This window comes from Henckelia pumila, chromosome 3 (genome assembly GCF_033568475.1).
Source record: "Henckelia pumila isolate YLH828 chromosome 3, ASM3356847v2, whole genome shotgun sequence".
Classification (NCBI taxonomy): Eukaryota; Viridiplantae; Streptophyta; class Magnoliopsida; order Lamiales; family Gesneriaceae; genus Henckelia; species Henckelia pumila.
In genome coordinates, this window is record NC_133122.1 from 15,383,236 (window position 1) to 15,397,440 (window position 14,205).

General features: G+C 33.6%; 2 protein-coding genes across 3 annotated transcripts; one reads left to right on the top strand and one right to left on the bottom strand.

The window, feature by feature from the left end:
* Positions 1–647: 647 nt before the first annotated feature.
* Positions 648–6,551, top strand: LOC140886995 (digalactosyldiacylglycerol synthase 1, chloroplastic). Of its 2 annotated transcripts, XM_073293970.1 has the most exons (7): positions 648–1,374; positions 2,103–2,135; positions 2,439–2,526; positions 3,480–3,964; positions 4,296–4,562; positions 4,745–5,094; positions 5,867–6,551. In XM_073293970.1, exons 1-7 carry the CDS (start codon positions 736–738, stop codon positions 6,372–6,374), a joined length of 2,370 nt encoding a protein of 789 aa, XP_073150071.1. In that variant the 5' UTR covers positions 648–735; the 3' UTR covers positions 6,375–6,551. The 2 variants fall into 2 exon arrangements, with proteins under 2 accessions (XP_073150071.1, XP_073150072.1); XM_073293971.1 differs by lacking the exon at positions 2,103–2,135.
* Positions 6,552–10,865: 4,314 nt separating this feature from the next.
* Positions 10,866–13,975, bottom strand: LOC140888127 (aluminum-activated malate transporter 8-like). The gene is made up of 6 exons (XM_073295812.1): positions 13,683–13,975; positions 12,981–13,121; positions 12,556–12,828; positions 12,019–12,146; positions 11,477–11,620; positions 10,866–11,378 (listed from the first exon to the last, which is right to left on the bottom strand). The coding sequence occupies exons 1-6, from the start codon at positions 13,897–13,899 to the stop codon at positions 10,866–10,868; spliced, it is 1,416 nt and encodes a 471-aa protein (XP_073151913.1). The 5' UTR covers positions 13,900–13,975.
* Between the last annotated feature and the right edge of the window lie 230 nt (positions 13,976–14,205).

Below are 14,205 nucleotides of genomic sequence, written 5' to 3' on the forward strand. Positions count from 1 at the left end.
CAATTTTTTCGATAATTTCGGTAATTTTTTCGGTACGGTTTTCCGGTATTTCGATATTTCGGTATTTTTCCCCACCCCTATGTATATCTAACAAATTATATTATAATTATAACAATATAAAAATATATTATTTTTTTAAAACAGAGTATTTTGGATGGATTGTGTCACGGTGAATTAGGATTATATGATTAAAATAAGAAAATATTTTCCTTCCATATATTTATACTTCACCATTTTGGTCTTTTATTTTCTCAAATTGGATTTTAATCATGTTTTTTTAATTTCTTTTCATATCGACATTAAATCGGTATCACATGGGAAAAAAAACTAATTAAAAATTGACAAAAAAAACCGGATCAATGTTGAAAACTGATAACATGACAAAATTACAAAATTACAAATTTACATTTTAAAATAAACTATTTTAGAGAATGATTTCATAAAAAATGAAAAATAGCTGTCACGTTATCTTGCACGTCGCAGTCCACGTCACCACTTTGAATCCAAAAAACGAGGATGTGTCTGACGTGGCATCACACTTGTCTTCCCCTCTTTCCTCAAAATTAGCAAGCAAAATCACCCTCCAATCTTTTTTCCAAAATTTTATTTTTATAAAATATTATATTCCATTGGTATTGTAGGAAAAATCTTAGCCGTTAAAATCCTAGAAACACAGCACCCTCGCCATTCCCCATTCGCCGGAAAATTCATAAGCCCTGAAAAGATCCAAAAACGATGAAGAATTTCAAGCCGCTAGAGCCGCGCTCAGCCTCGTCGGCTGGGGCGTCGTCCGGCACGAGCGGCTCGGTTGTGACGGCGGAGAAAGCTATCTCCTTCATATCCAAGGGTTGGCGCGAGGTCCGCTCCTCAGCCGACGCAGACCTGCAGCTGATCAAGAATCGAGCCAATTCCTTCAAAAATCTAGCCGACAGGGAATTCGAGAATTTCCTCAACTCGGCTTCTAAATCACCTTTCAGTGTTCCCACGATCACGGCGTCCGCTACCATGAGCCCCGCTCCTTATGCGGAAATGGACTTCGTGAAGAAGCTACAGCCTAAGATTTTGGAAATCAGACGGGCCTATTCGTCACCGGATTTCAAGTTTTATCCGCGGCGGCAGATTAAGCTTGGTTTGCCTGCAATTAGGGACGCGGTTGTTTCGGAGGTGGATGAGGAGGATGAGAGAGACAGGTTCGGGAACTGGAGTAGGGTTAGGTTTAAGGACAGGGAAAGAGTGGACGGCCAACATGAGGATTCATGGGAACCTATGAAGACTTTGAAGTCGAGGCTTAGAGAGTTGGAGCAAAAGAGTTCGAGTGAGATTCTAGAGGGAATTAAGAACAGCGAGTTTGTGGAGAAATTAAAGTCAAGTTTGGTAAGTGGATTTTCATTTTTCTTATATGTATTTTGTATGAGAATAGTGTTTTGTGGTTAGTTTGATGAGAGTGATTGGATATTAAGGTTCAAGAAATATAGAGTGTTGGCAGTCTTTTACTATGAAGCAGAGCTCATGGTGTTTTAAGTTATGATCTTACAAAAATGAATACAAGTATAAGCTTGAAATTGTTATTTTATGCGTAAATTGTTTCTCCCTGGACATGAGGATTTTCGGAGCCCCTTTTCCTAAAAAATCCTGCAGTCACACCTGATATGATTTGAAGCCCAAAACTATATATATTGGAAGATCAATAGCTCTTCTGCTGAGCTGATCAGTAACTAAATGCTGTGTCATTTGCACCAAACCTGTATTTCGTATTGCTTTAAACTGTAAAGTATTAAAAATCATAGAGGTTTGATTCTTAAAATAATCTTTTTTCCTACTACCGATAACTCCATCAGATGGATTTTATTCAGTTTGTTTCTCTTCTTTATTCGTGTGATAGCTAAACATGGATATTCCATGTGTTCAGCAGCAAGCGTGTTTTCTGATTATCATGGTCATTTCCTGACAAATTACTGTGTTTTATATAATCTTCTAGTGCACCATTTTGTTGGCTGTGCATTTCTTGTTTTAACTTGACTTTAACTGCTTCATTTGGTCTAATTTCATTTAGCATTCTGAACTCGATTTCTTGGACCAATTTTTCTTTTTGTAATTCGCAGAAAGCAATTTGTAAGGATCCAAATGAGTCAAAGGTTGGTACATTCTTCAGAAATATATGTTCACATGAAATTCCTAGATATTTCTTTCATACTGAGTTTTGTAGAATTACTGCCTGTGATGTTAATTGAAGGAGAAGGAATATGATGTTAACAAGGTCAGAATAGTAAAATCTGGAACTAATTTTCCATTAACAACAATATAATAAAGTGGTAATTTGATAACTCTCCTTGAAGGGTCATAAAATGTTGTACTAGCCAATTCATCCATTATACGCTCTCGCATATTCCGGCACTTTACTAAATGGTTTCTCTTCTTTTTTCATCTACCTGATTCAGGATGTGCCCCCCCTGGATGTGCCCGAACTGCTAGCATGTTTAGTTAGGCAGTCTAGTCCCTTACTAGATCAACTCGGTATTAATAAAGGTATGCAACTTTTTATGCATTAAGTTTTATCTTATTGTTAGCTTGAAAATTTGATTAAAATCCCAAACATTTCGTTTTTATTTTTATACAATCGATTGATTTTACATTTCAAGTTTATTGTTATTTCATGTTTGCTGTTATAATATGTTGTCGTTGACTTCTTCTGGCCTATATTTACAGTTTCGTTTGTAAATCGGTTTAGTTGGCATCTATGACAATGGACCTATCAACTTTCATTTTTTTGGTCAATGGAAACGACTTTAGGTTGATCGCAGGTAGTGAGGGACATGTTTGAAGCTGATTTTGATAAGAATCAGCTATTGTCTTTCTCCATCTTTCACACACTGCGGTTGTAAAGTCTCTAGGAGCAAGTTTTTCTTGAATTTGGATGTATCTGCACTCGCATTCTCATTATCCCTGGAGATGAGACGTCCTTACATGGTGTACAAATGAGAATGGTTCTTTTTAGTTACTAACCTGGCTATATCCCTTCTTGCATTTTGGCCCCTGAGTTGTGGTAATGGGCACTGTAATGTTTAAGCGTAGGAATCTCGTAATACCTGTTGATTGCAGCTAAATGTTGATCAATATCTTGTAAAACGAGTTGTCTTATTTAATTTTTTTTCATTTTTGATGACTTGCATCTCATCCGTTATTGTCAATATTTTTTTCTCAGTTTTTTTTAAAAAAAATATGTTTATAGAGAGTGACTTCCTATGGAGAAGTTTTCATTTGTTCAAAAAGCTGTTTTGGGAGCCATTAAAATTTCTCCTCTTATTCAATCAATTGAGGATGGAAATTATGTCGTGTTTTCTCAGGTTTTTCCAAGTCGAATCTTTGCTTCAATGATCTTGCTGTGAATGAATACCTTTATCTAACTTATTTCTCGTTTCTGGATTCTTTATATGATGCTTAGTGCTGTTGTATTCATGGCATGTTTATTTTGGTGGCAGGAATATCAGACAAGATAGTGGAAAGCCTGTGCAGCAAACGCAAAAGTCAACTTGTTTTTCGTTCGATGCCTTCTGGAGAGTCATCTATTGTTGAAAGTGAGAACATCAATGATGAGTTAGATCTGAGGATAGCCAGTGTTCTGCAAAGTACGGGGCATAGCTATGAAGGTGGTTTTTGGAGTGATGTAGGAAAAAATGATGTTTCTGATAAGAAAAGGCACGTTGCAATTGTCACCACCGCCAGTCTTCCTTGGATGACAGGAACAGCCGTAAATCCGCTCTTCCGAGCTGCATATTTAGCAAAATCAGCGGAGCAGAATGTTACACTCTTGGTTCCATGGCTTTGTAGATCAGATCAAGAGCTTGTTTATCCCAATAATGTCACTTTTAACTCCCCTGAGGAGCAGGAAAGTTATATACATCGTTGGCTTGAGGAAAGGGTTGGTTTTAAGGCTGACTTCAAGATATCATTTTACCCTGGAAAGGTAGTTTCTGTAAGAAGTTATGTTTTTCATGAGCGAGCATTAATCATGCAGAGCTAGAATAACTTATGTGGGATGGAGTTGTTATAAAACGGTTTCTGCATAGACAACCAACTACAGTCGAACGCCAGATTACATGTCTACTGAGATTGGATTATTTTTATCGCTACGTTCGAAATGCCCGATCAAATCAAACAATTCAGTAAATTTTAATAACTTAGGACGCATGCAAGTTTCAATAATCTCTGTGAGCATGGCTGCACTCTTTATATACAATTCTCATATAGCCTCAGCTCTTTGATTCGTCATTTACCTTTCTTGCTATTGTCCTTAGTTCTCAAAATCAAGGCGGAGTATTATACCAGCTGGAGATACGTCTCAGTTTATATCGTCAAAAGATGCCGACATTGCAATCCTTGAAGAACCGGAACATTTGAACTGGTATCATCATGGGAAACGGTGGACAGATAAATTCAACCATGTGGTTGGGATTGTTCACACAAATTATTTGGAATACATCAAAAGGGAGAGGAATGGTGCGCTCCAAGCTTTTTTTGTCAAACACATAAACAATTGGGTTGTGAGAGCTTACTGTGACAAGGTACCGGCCTTAACTAGATTAGTTTGATCTGAGTTCTTCATACTCCTTGTCTACACCACTCTAATGTAGTCATGTTTTTCAACAAATTAGTTGGATACCTAAAAATGTTTTCTGCTTCTGGTTAATGGACCAATTTAAAGTTAGGTTCTTTTAGTAATCATGTAGTTCATTGCTCTCTGTAGGTTCTCCGCCTTTCTGCTGCAACTCAGGATTTGCCCAAGTCTGTAATTTGCAATGTTCATGGTGTAAATCCAAAGTTCTTAAAGATTGGAGAGAAGGTAGCTGCTGAAAAAGAGTCTGGGCAGCAGACCTTTTCAAAGGGAGCATATTTCTTAGGCAAGATGGTTTGGGCAAAAGGGTACAAGGAGCTTATTGATCTGCTAGCAACTCACAGAACGGATCTTGACGGCTTCAACTTGGATGTATTTGGCAATGGAGAGGATGCTCACGAAGTCCAGAGCACTGCCAAAAAGCTTAATCTAAATGTCAACTTTATGAAAGGCATAGACCATGCAGATGATTCCCTTCATGGGTAAGCGTCCTTGAATAATCTTTTCTTTAGGTGCATGCATATCACTCAAGATAAAATTTCACTTGTATTTCTGACAAAATCATACTCAACTTTTGACAACTTGTATTGATTTCTGTCCTCTTTTGTCACATGAAGGAATTCTCGCCAGTTTTCATAAGGAATTTTATATTAGCCTATAAAAACTTTGAATCGTGATTCAGTTATGGGTTTCTGTTGGCTTATATTACTTATTTCTCGGCCAAGATTGACTTCTTCAAATATCAAGATGGGCAAGTAGCCAAGTACACCATGCTAAACTCAGTACCGTGGGTTGTTTGAATCATGAAGCATAGCTTCAAAATTGTCTAGGCTTAAATAAAAGTGGTGGCTTGCGTCCAGTAATTGCTGATTAGGTACATTAGGAGTTAGGACATTGTTACTATGCAGAGCAAAGAACTGAATCACCTGTTTTGAACCCTGTTATTTCTTTTTGAAGAAAATCACAGGGGTTTCTGGTTCCGAAGCAAACTTATATTAGTCAGCTTTCTCAACCTTGCCAACTCCAATTCGTTCAAGCTATCATTTAGCCAGACTTTTCATAAGTGAGAAGTTTTTGAATTGTTATTAACTCATCTCATTAAGCTGTCGACTCGATTTCTTGAGCAACAATAATCTGTGAACATCAATTTTTTATTTTTATTTTTACCTAAAATGACTGGTCATAATTCTTCTGTGATTGTTTCATCTTTCTAAATATTTGTTTCCATTTATGAATGACTTGCTTTGCCTGCAGTTACAAGATCTTCATTAACCCAAGTATCAGTGATGTGCTCTGCACTGCTACAGCTGAGGCCCTCGCCATGGGTAAATTTGTTGTTTGTGCTGACCACCCATCAAACGAGTTCTTCAGGTCATTCCCCAACTGTTTGACGTACAAAACACCGGAAGACTTTGTAGCGAAGGTGAAAGAAGCTATGGCCAACGAACCCCAGCCTCTCACCACCGAGCAAATCTACAACCTTTCATGGGAAGCTGCCACTCAGAGATTCATGGAATATTCAGAGCTCGACAAGGTCCTGAACAATACACACAAAAGTAATATTAAAAAATCAACCTCATTGCCCAACATGTCTGGAATGGTCGACGGATCATTGGCTTTTGCCCATTATTGTCTCACTGGAAACGAGTTTCTTAGATTGTGTACGGGTGCGATCCCTGGAACGAGGGACTACAGCAGGCAGCATTGCGAAGATCTTCATCTCTTGCCACCACAGGTAGAGAACCCGATTTATGGTTGGTAGATAGGCAATTAACTAGAGCGTAAACAGTTTACCTGATGTTTTTAGGGTATTACATTAGCTTGAAGTTGATGTATTCGGTTTTGTTTTATTCTTTTTTCCTCTGTTTTTACTTATGTAGTTGTGAAAGTGTAAGCTGCTGTGACAGACAGTGAAATGTAAATATTAGCTTAATTTGAACGTGAAGTGGTCGGGTTTAATTTTTCCATCCATGTATAATAAATATCTGATAAGAAGGTATCATAGATCTAAATTTATAAGGCAGGTCGATTCTATCAAAAAATAATTTTTTGTGAAAAAAATAATTTTTTTTCATGAACGGATCGTGTCAAAGACGGTATTACAAAATCGTGCCATCAGACGATCTCTCTGAATTTTTGTGATGTATAGTTTGTGGTTTCTTATTTATTTGGGAAAATTGCATTTTTGGTCATATATGTTTGTTACATTGCGATTTTAGTCATTTATATTTTCAGATTTCAGTTTTAGTTCGCTATTTTTATTTTTTTTTGGTACTTTTAGTCATTTTGTCGATGTGAAACTAATACATTGCTGATGTGGAGCTGACGTATATAGTGTCACGTAAGCATTTTCGAAGAAATATGTCTTAAATTGCCAAAAATCGGAACATGCATGACTAAAATTAAAATATGAAAACATAGAAGATCGAAATCACAAAGTGAGAAACATGCATGACTAAAATGTAGTTTTTCGTATTTATTATTATACATATATTCGGCGCAAGGTTGAAACAAATTGTGGGAATTAACTGATCTTTTTATGCAAATAATATTGAATTAACTAAACCGTATGAAAATTGTAGTATATATATATATATATATATATATATATATATATATCCTTATGAGATGATCTTGAGGATAAAAATCTGTGAGATAAGTCAAATATTTACAATAAAAGTAAAATTTTGAAATAAAAATTAATTTTTCATGGTCATCTCCAAAATTGACCCGTGGTTGGATTTAATTTTTAAAATTAAGAGGATGTTTGACTGAACTTATAAGCTTTCCAAGGTTTTAAATTTGTTCAAACAACTTATAATCTATAAAAAAATAAGTTGTTTGACAATTTATAAGCTGTTTTCAGTATGTTGGGGTGACCCTTTTTAATTTTAAAAAAAATATTATTTTAACATTTTACTTCTCCAAAACATTCTTATATATTTTCATAAATCTACATCATGTTCATGCCATCCACCCATTTTTGACAAAATTTAATTTTTGAAATGATTTCAATTTTTTGAAATTTAAAAAAATAGTTTTATTTTTAATATAAGTTTAACGTTTATGAAAAAATACTAAATTATTTTTGTATATATATATAATTATGTACATTACTTTCATAGTATTATACATTTTTTGATAATTTTAACAATTAAAAGATCTTTGTAGGACCGAACGTTTGTCGCTTTACCAAAAGTTATAGCTGATGGTAATAGTGCAACTCAAATCTTTTAAACTGCACAGTAGCCCATGGTGGTAATGGTGCAACTCAAATCTTTTAAACCGCACAATAGCCCAAGCGCCATGGTTCGATCGCTCTACTCAGCAGAGACAATTATTGCACCCAACAATCTCTCTCCCAATAATTACACTCCTTGCAATCAATGAGAATCGAACTCATGACCTTGGCTCTGATACCAATTGTAGGACCGAGCGCTTGCCGCTTTACCAAAAGCTATAGCTGGTGGTAATGGTGCAACTCAAATATTTTAAACCGCACAACAACCCAAGTACCATGGCTCGATCGCTTTACCCAGCAGTGACAATTATTGCACCTAACAATCTTATAATACTAAATACATCAGCATCTTTTGAGTAAAATAAATTTATACAAATACTTTAACAAATTTTTTTAAGTCATGATAGTATAAGATATTTTTAATAAGTTCAGTTAAATACTTCTAATTCAGTTTAATTTGTTATGTTAAAGCGACTAATTAGCCAAATAAACAATTAGGTTATTTTTAGATTGCTTTTTTGAAATCTGTGAATTTCGATTAGTTGTACTATTTACAATGAAACAAAAGATTAAATCTTAAATTCACAACTTAATTTTCTACGCTTTAGAATTTCAAATGACAATATTATTACTGGGTGACCTTGATTCATCTTAATTAACATGAAATATTATATAAACATGCAAAAAAAAAATTTGAATTTTATAAACTTACTTTTCTAAACAACAAAAATACATTTAAATTTTTTTGAAATAAATGAATTCAAAATCCATTAAACTAAAGGCAATCTTAGCAAATTAGATAGTATGATTGATGCCAAAGATATTGTAACTCGATTATCTCTACAATTTTAATTAATAAAATATTTTACTCACACATGTTAATTGGTTTGAAATATAAAATGAGTCGAATAACAATAATAATAAAAAGGATATATAAAAATGAGTGATTAGATATTTTTTATGGAGGTAGGGGGTCCCGTGTTGCTATAATGAATTGGCCGACCGAGAATGTTAAAACCTTTGAGGAACCTTTCCTTCTCAAATTGACATCCTTTACATTTAATAATTGAAAATCACATAAGTCGATACTCACATATATGTTTATAGTGGTTGCTCACCAAATCAAATATATATATATATAGAGGAATGTTCAGCTGCCTAACCATGTTTTTCCACTTGGTCCGCGACCACTAAAACTCGGTAAGGGTTTTAGTGGTCGCGGACCAAGTGAGCTAACATGGTTGGGCAACTGAAAATTTATCTATATATATGAAAAATATTTTATATATAAGAAAGATTATACATTGTTATATATTATTTTGAATGTATAAAACTGTACTAATAAAATGATCTTTTCGTTATTGTAATTGAGATAATTTTATAATTATAAAAGTAACTTACAGAACCCTATATGTAACCTTTGTTATAAAATAATATTACACACATGTGTGTGTTTGTGCGCTCACACTTGTACACATGTTGTGTATAAAAGATAATTGAATGCTGATTTGACTTGAAAATAAATATATTGTATGGTTTATGTTTAATACACAATTTTCACGATTTAATGATAATTATATTGAATAGCAGCAACAATTCTAATTTAGAGACGCTTATTTTTTTTTCCTTCTATTTTTCTTCTCATTACAATTTACAACTATTTCATTTCAGATTCAGTCAACAGAGATTCTTATAACAATGCAATTACTCGGCCTATAGCTACAGCCTACTTGCTAGAGACTTGAAGTGGGAAACAACTCAATATCCCTTCATATGCTAATATATGTATCCTTTTGTTTACTAGCAGCAACATCATCATCACTATCAAATTATCATCATTTTATTTTATCAAATATTAAATATATAACTTTATTTATTTCATTTTTATTTTATCAAATATTAAATATATAAATTTATTTATTATTATAATCATGATGATTAAAATTCATATTATTAATGAAATTAAGCAATAATTTAAAGAGCTCCATGGAAATTAATAAATAATACGTCTTCTATATATGCAGTGTTTTAAAAAAACTCGTTTAATCTCACTTAAGTTTTAATGCGTTTAGACTCGTTTAAGCAACCGTTTTTTAGAACACACTATTTTATTTATATTGAATAAATTTTTTTATAAATATTAAATAAAAAATTTCATGAATCTAAATATGATATACTAATTGATAACGAGCTTATTTTTTATTATATTAATTTTTGGATTTGTAGGAAAATATTAAATGATATAATTTTAATATTTTTATGTTTTTTAAAACATAAAATTTATTCGTTTAATCTTAAATTTATGATAATTTTATCATTTTATTTATAATTTGAATTAATATAATTAAAACTTATAATAAAAATTGAAAATGTTGTTTCGCATTTAAACTTGAAAAACTTGAAATTTGACCTCCACGCTTCGCGTTTTTTAGAATCTTGTTTTTATGAGATATAGACACGTTGACCTGATTCATAATTGCGATGAGATCGAAAATTAATACTTTGACATACAAAATAATATTTGTCATGAATTGGTTCAGTTGGAGATTCGCTTAAATTGACATGTTAGACCGTCTCACATAAATTTTCATGTTAAATAAATTGATAGCTATGAAATCAAATCGGAGAACAATTTTGTGAAAATAAAAGAATGAAAAGAGAATAGCTATATATTTTCCTAATTCCCATGAATTTCGGAATATCCACTCCCATGAGAAGAATATTTAATTTGGTGTACGAAACATCGATATGAGTTGGGAAGTTTTGAACTGGAGGACACTCCACTTGCTCAACGAACCAATCGCATGATAACATGCATGAAACAATTTATATTACTTAGTAAACTTAACCTTAGTACATACATATCAACATAAATGCATAACTAATCCAAATTAAATGAGGATCGATTAATTACTAATTAATATACATAATCTCAAATCAAACATGCAAAATTAATTAAGTAACTCAATCACAAGTCTTAATTAACTCCCATATATATAGAATGAATTAAATTCATGATCTCGTCTCCAATTTCTCCCTCTCCATTGCCTGAGCCAGGGTTTCCTGCCCTCCAGCAAGTTTGCAAACATCAATCACCACATCGGATCCGTCGAAATCATTAACCGGCTGCACGATTCCTCGATGCAGAAGTTGTTGTTGTTGTTGTTGCTGTTGTTGTTGTTTTTCGGCTTTCGGATCCTGTTGTCTGAATCCGGCCTTTTGTGAAAGTTCATTAACTGAAGCCGAAATATTTTCCACGGATTTAGCGATGTCGATTAGCACCGACGCGACGAAAAGTAGTTGAATTATTTCCTGGAAATGGTCTTGTTGGGGTAAGTAGGGTTTTTCCAGGATGATTTTCAGGTCATTTGCGGCGGCGTTGGAATTCTTTACGTGGTTTTCGGTCTCCCGTAACGGGAACGTCATGTTTTTCATTGAAGAGGAGAGCTGTTTGAGGGCCTGGCCGGATTCTGAGCTGATTATTCTGCATGGTTCTTGGATTTTCTTGATGAATTCTGATGTTACCTGCAATATTTGAATATATATGTTACATTGGGAAATTATATTATTTCATGATTTTTTTAATAAAAAAATTATAGATTAAAGTTAGAATCAAGAGTTACCTGAGGTTTCGAGTGAGCATATTTGTGAATAATTTTGATGTGGTGGGCACATTCGGTAGCCAAGGCCCCAGTCTTCAAGTACATCCCCCATGGATGGCGGAACATGAATTGACCGTGACAAGGTTCCCACCAAGCCAAATTTGCCTGAATAAATCAATACTACAAATCATAAGTCATGGATCAATATCAACTAGTTACTAGCATAATCTTGTCTTAAAACCTCAACATTAATGTCCGATACAGATCGATCGATCGAGTCACGTTCGGGGGCGCCATGGAAAATTCTTAATTCGCAAGAACTCCGGCACCGGCCCCAATTGTAACTCCGACCAAACACCCGACGAATTCCACCACAATGAGCCACAAACTATGAAAATTTATTTGTTGCGGTCGCTGCATGTAATTAATTTCATGCAGCAAAAAGATTTGAAGAAGGGTTAGAAATAATATTTAATTTTAATTAATTAATATTATATGATAGAATATATACATGTAAGGTGACAGCTAGGAATTAATTAGGATGATTGGATTTTTCTAATTACCAAAGTTTCCTCAGTTGTTTTTGAATTGAGAACACTTTTGTAGGCCAGCAGGTATGACTTGTCATTGTCTATGGTCATCGACTTTTCTTCTTCATTCGCTGGAAAACTCGTAAATTCTCCTCCAAAACCTGTCAATAAATAAATAAATAAATCTTTCTAGTAACTTCATTTGCTGACTAGGTAGTCGACTGTTAAAGTATATATTTGCAACTTCTTTTGGTTAGATTTTTTGCAAAATAAAGTTATATATATTAAAGATTATATATACTTCTCTAAGATATAAAAAGATTTTTGTGCACGAAATTATGTCGAAAAACTCTTTGTTGGGGCCGCAAATAGAATTTCCATAATTGCCTAAGAATTTTCAGGATCATGATCCTACAAAATTAGCATTAAAAAATGATTGTACAAGCATCGAAAACGATTAATTTTTGTGATCTTTAATCAATCATATATATATATATATATTTATATTTTTCCCATATTAAATAATGTAATAAAATGTATATGATCATGTCCCGGTGGAATTGGCTATACCTTCTAAAAAGATTGCAATCTTGCCTATATTAGCAGCAACCAGATTATGCAAATCTTGACCCGCCCAAACCGGGCAAACGAATATGGATATTAGGATACAAGTTGCCCCGCCAATGAGAATGGTAGAAAGCCTCTGATGGGCCAATTCCAAGATTTCACTGACCCGAAAACCCGAAATAGCTACCAAGGTGAAAGTGATGATAAATATCAGGACTCCATAATCGTATCTCCTCTTCACGTTCGGAAAAAATCGGGTAAACGTAGCCGCCGTAGCTGCATTAGTAGTAGTAGTATTAGATGTTATATGATATCCCATATGATTAAAGTCGTGTTATTAAAACTGATATAACGATCTTAAGGGTAATTAATTAAGGATTAATTATATATCAATTGATAAATTAATAATTGCAAGTGTTTTAATTTACCTAAAATGAACACCATGAGTCCAAGGGCAGTAGGCTCTCCTTTATCTCCAAAAAGATTGGCCAAGTACTGGGCGCCAATCCCTAATGCACCAGCTAACAATGTTGCACAACCTCTATTCAAGCTTTTTGATAGAGTCCCACCTTTAATTAAAATTAAATTAAAATCATATAAAATATATGAGATATTAAAGATCCATTAATAAATTTAATTAAATTATAATTACTAATGTGTAGTTAATTAATAAGATGTAAATATTTCTACACTCCAAAGGTTATGAATTTTTATAAATGTCATGAATTCAATATTTAGTATAATAATAAAATGTATTATATGTCAAATAAAAAAATTGGGGAAAAACTTTAAATGTTTTAAGATATTCGAAATATTTATTTATTAATTTAAAACATCATAGCTGATGTCATACTTGGTCACGCAAATATCTCGTGGAAAAAGAATTATTTCAATTTTTTTTTAAAATTTAAAAATAATAATAATTGGATGTGGACCCATTTTTTTTTCTTTTATCTCGCCAATATCTTACCGTAATAATATCATTTCAAAATATCAAGTATACGTAGCGTACACACAGATAAAAAAAAAGATCTAAGCACGAGTGCGAACCACGTACGCACAACATTGTAAATTTGGATATCGCACCATAAAAATATCAATGTTAGATATCAAGATATTTTTGAACTCACCAACTGTGAATTCAAACACAAGAACAACGGTCAAGATAGCCCACATTCCGGCCTGCCCGAAACCGGCGTAAAGCGGCCTGAAATAGTACAAGAACGACACTAGCGTGAGGGCTAACCCGACTTTAACCGAGTGTACTACTCTTCTTGGATCGTCTTCTCCGATCGTTTTGGCGAATTTCGCGGTTTCCACAACTTTAGACTTTACATTTTCGGGCATGGACTTGATACATTTGCATATGCATGCAACATTAAGGGTGGATTTAGCATTTCCATTCGGTGAATTCGTTGTCTCCATGCATTGAGATCTTGGGAGAGAAGCCATGCAAAAATAGGAGGGAAAAACAAAGGAATAGTTGTGAGGATGCATTTGGAAGATTCTTACACCTTTATTTATACAAGTTTGAAAAGTTGGTGGGGTTCATCTTTGAACCAAGATATTTTTGCTCCACGTAGGTAGACCATAATTTTACATGCATTGTATGATTATATTTTGGGATCTAACATCTATTGTTAGATTATAAAT

Coding starts and splice junctions, on each gene's coding strand:
- LOC140886995 (XM_073293970.1), top strand. CDS start 736: ATGAAGAATTTCAAGCCGCTAGAGCCGCGCTCAGCCTCGTCGGCTGGG. Junction 2,136..2,438: donor AGGATCCAAATGAGTCAAAG/GTTGGTACATTC, acceptor TACCTGATTCAG/GATGTGCCCCCCCTGGATGT. Junction 2,527..3,479: donor TCAACTCGGTATTAATAAAG/GTATGCAACTTT, acceptor TTTTGGTGGCAG/GAATATCAGACAAGATAGTG.
- LOC140888127 (XM_073295812.1), bottom strand. CDS start 13,899: ATGCCCGAAAATGTAAAGTCTAAAGTTGTGGAAACCGCGAAATTCGCC. Junction 13,122..13,682: donor TGTGTTTGAATTCACAGTTG/GTGAGTTCAAAA, acceptor TTTTAATTAAAG/GTGGGACTCTATCAAAAAGC. Junction 12,147..12,555: donor GATTGCAATCTTTTTAGAAG/GTATAGCCAATT, acceptor ATTTATTGACAG/GTTTTGGAGGAGAATTTACG.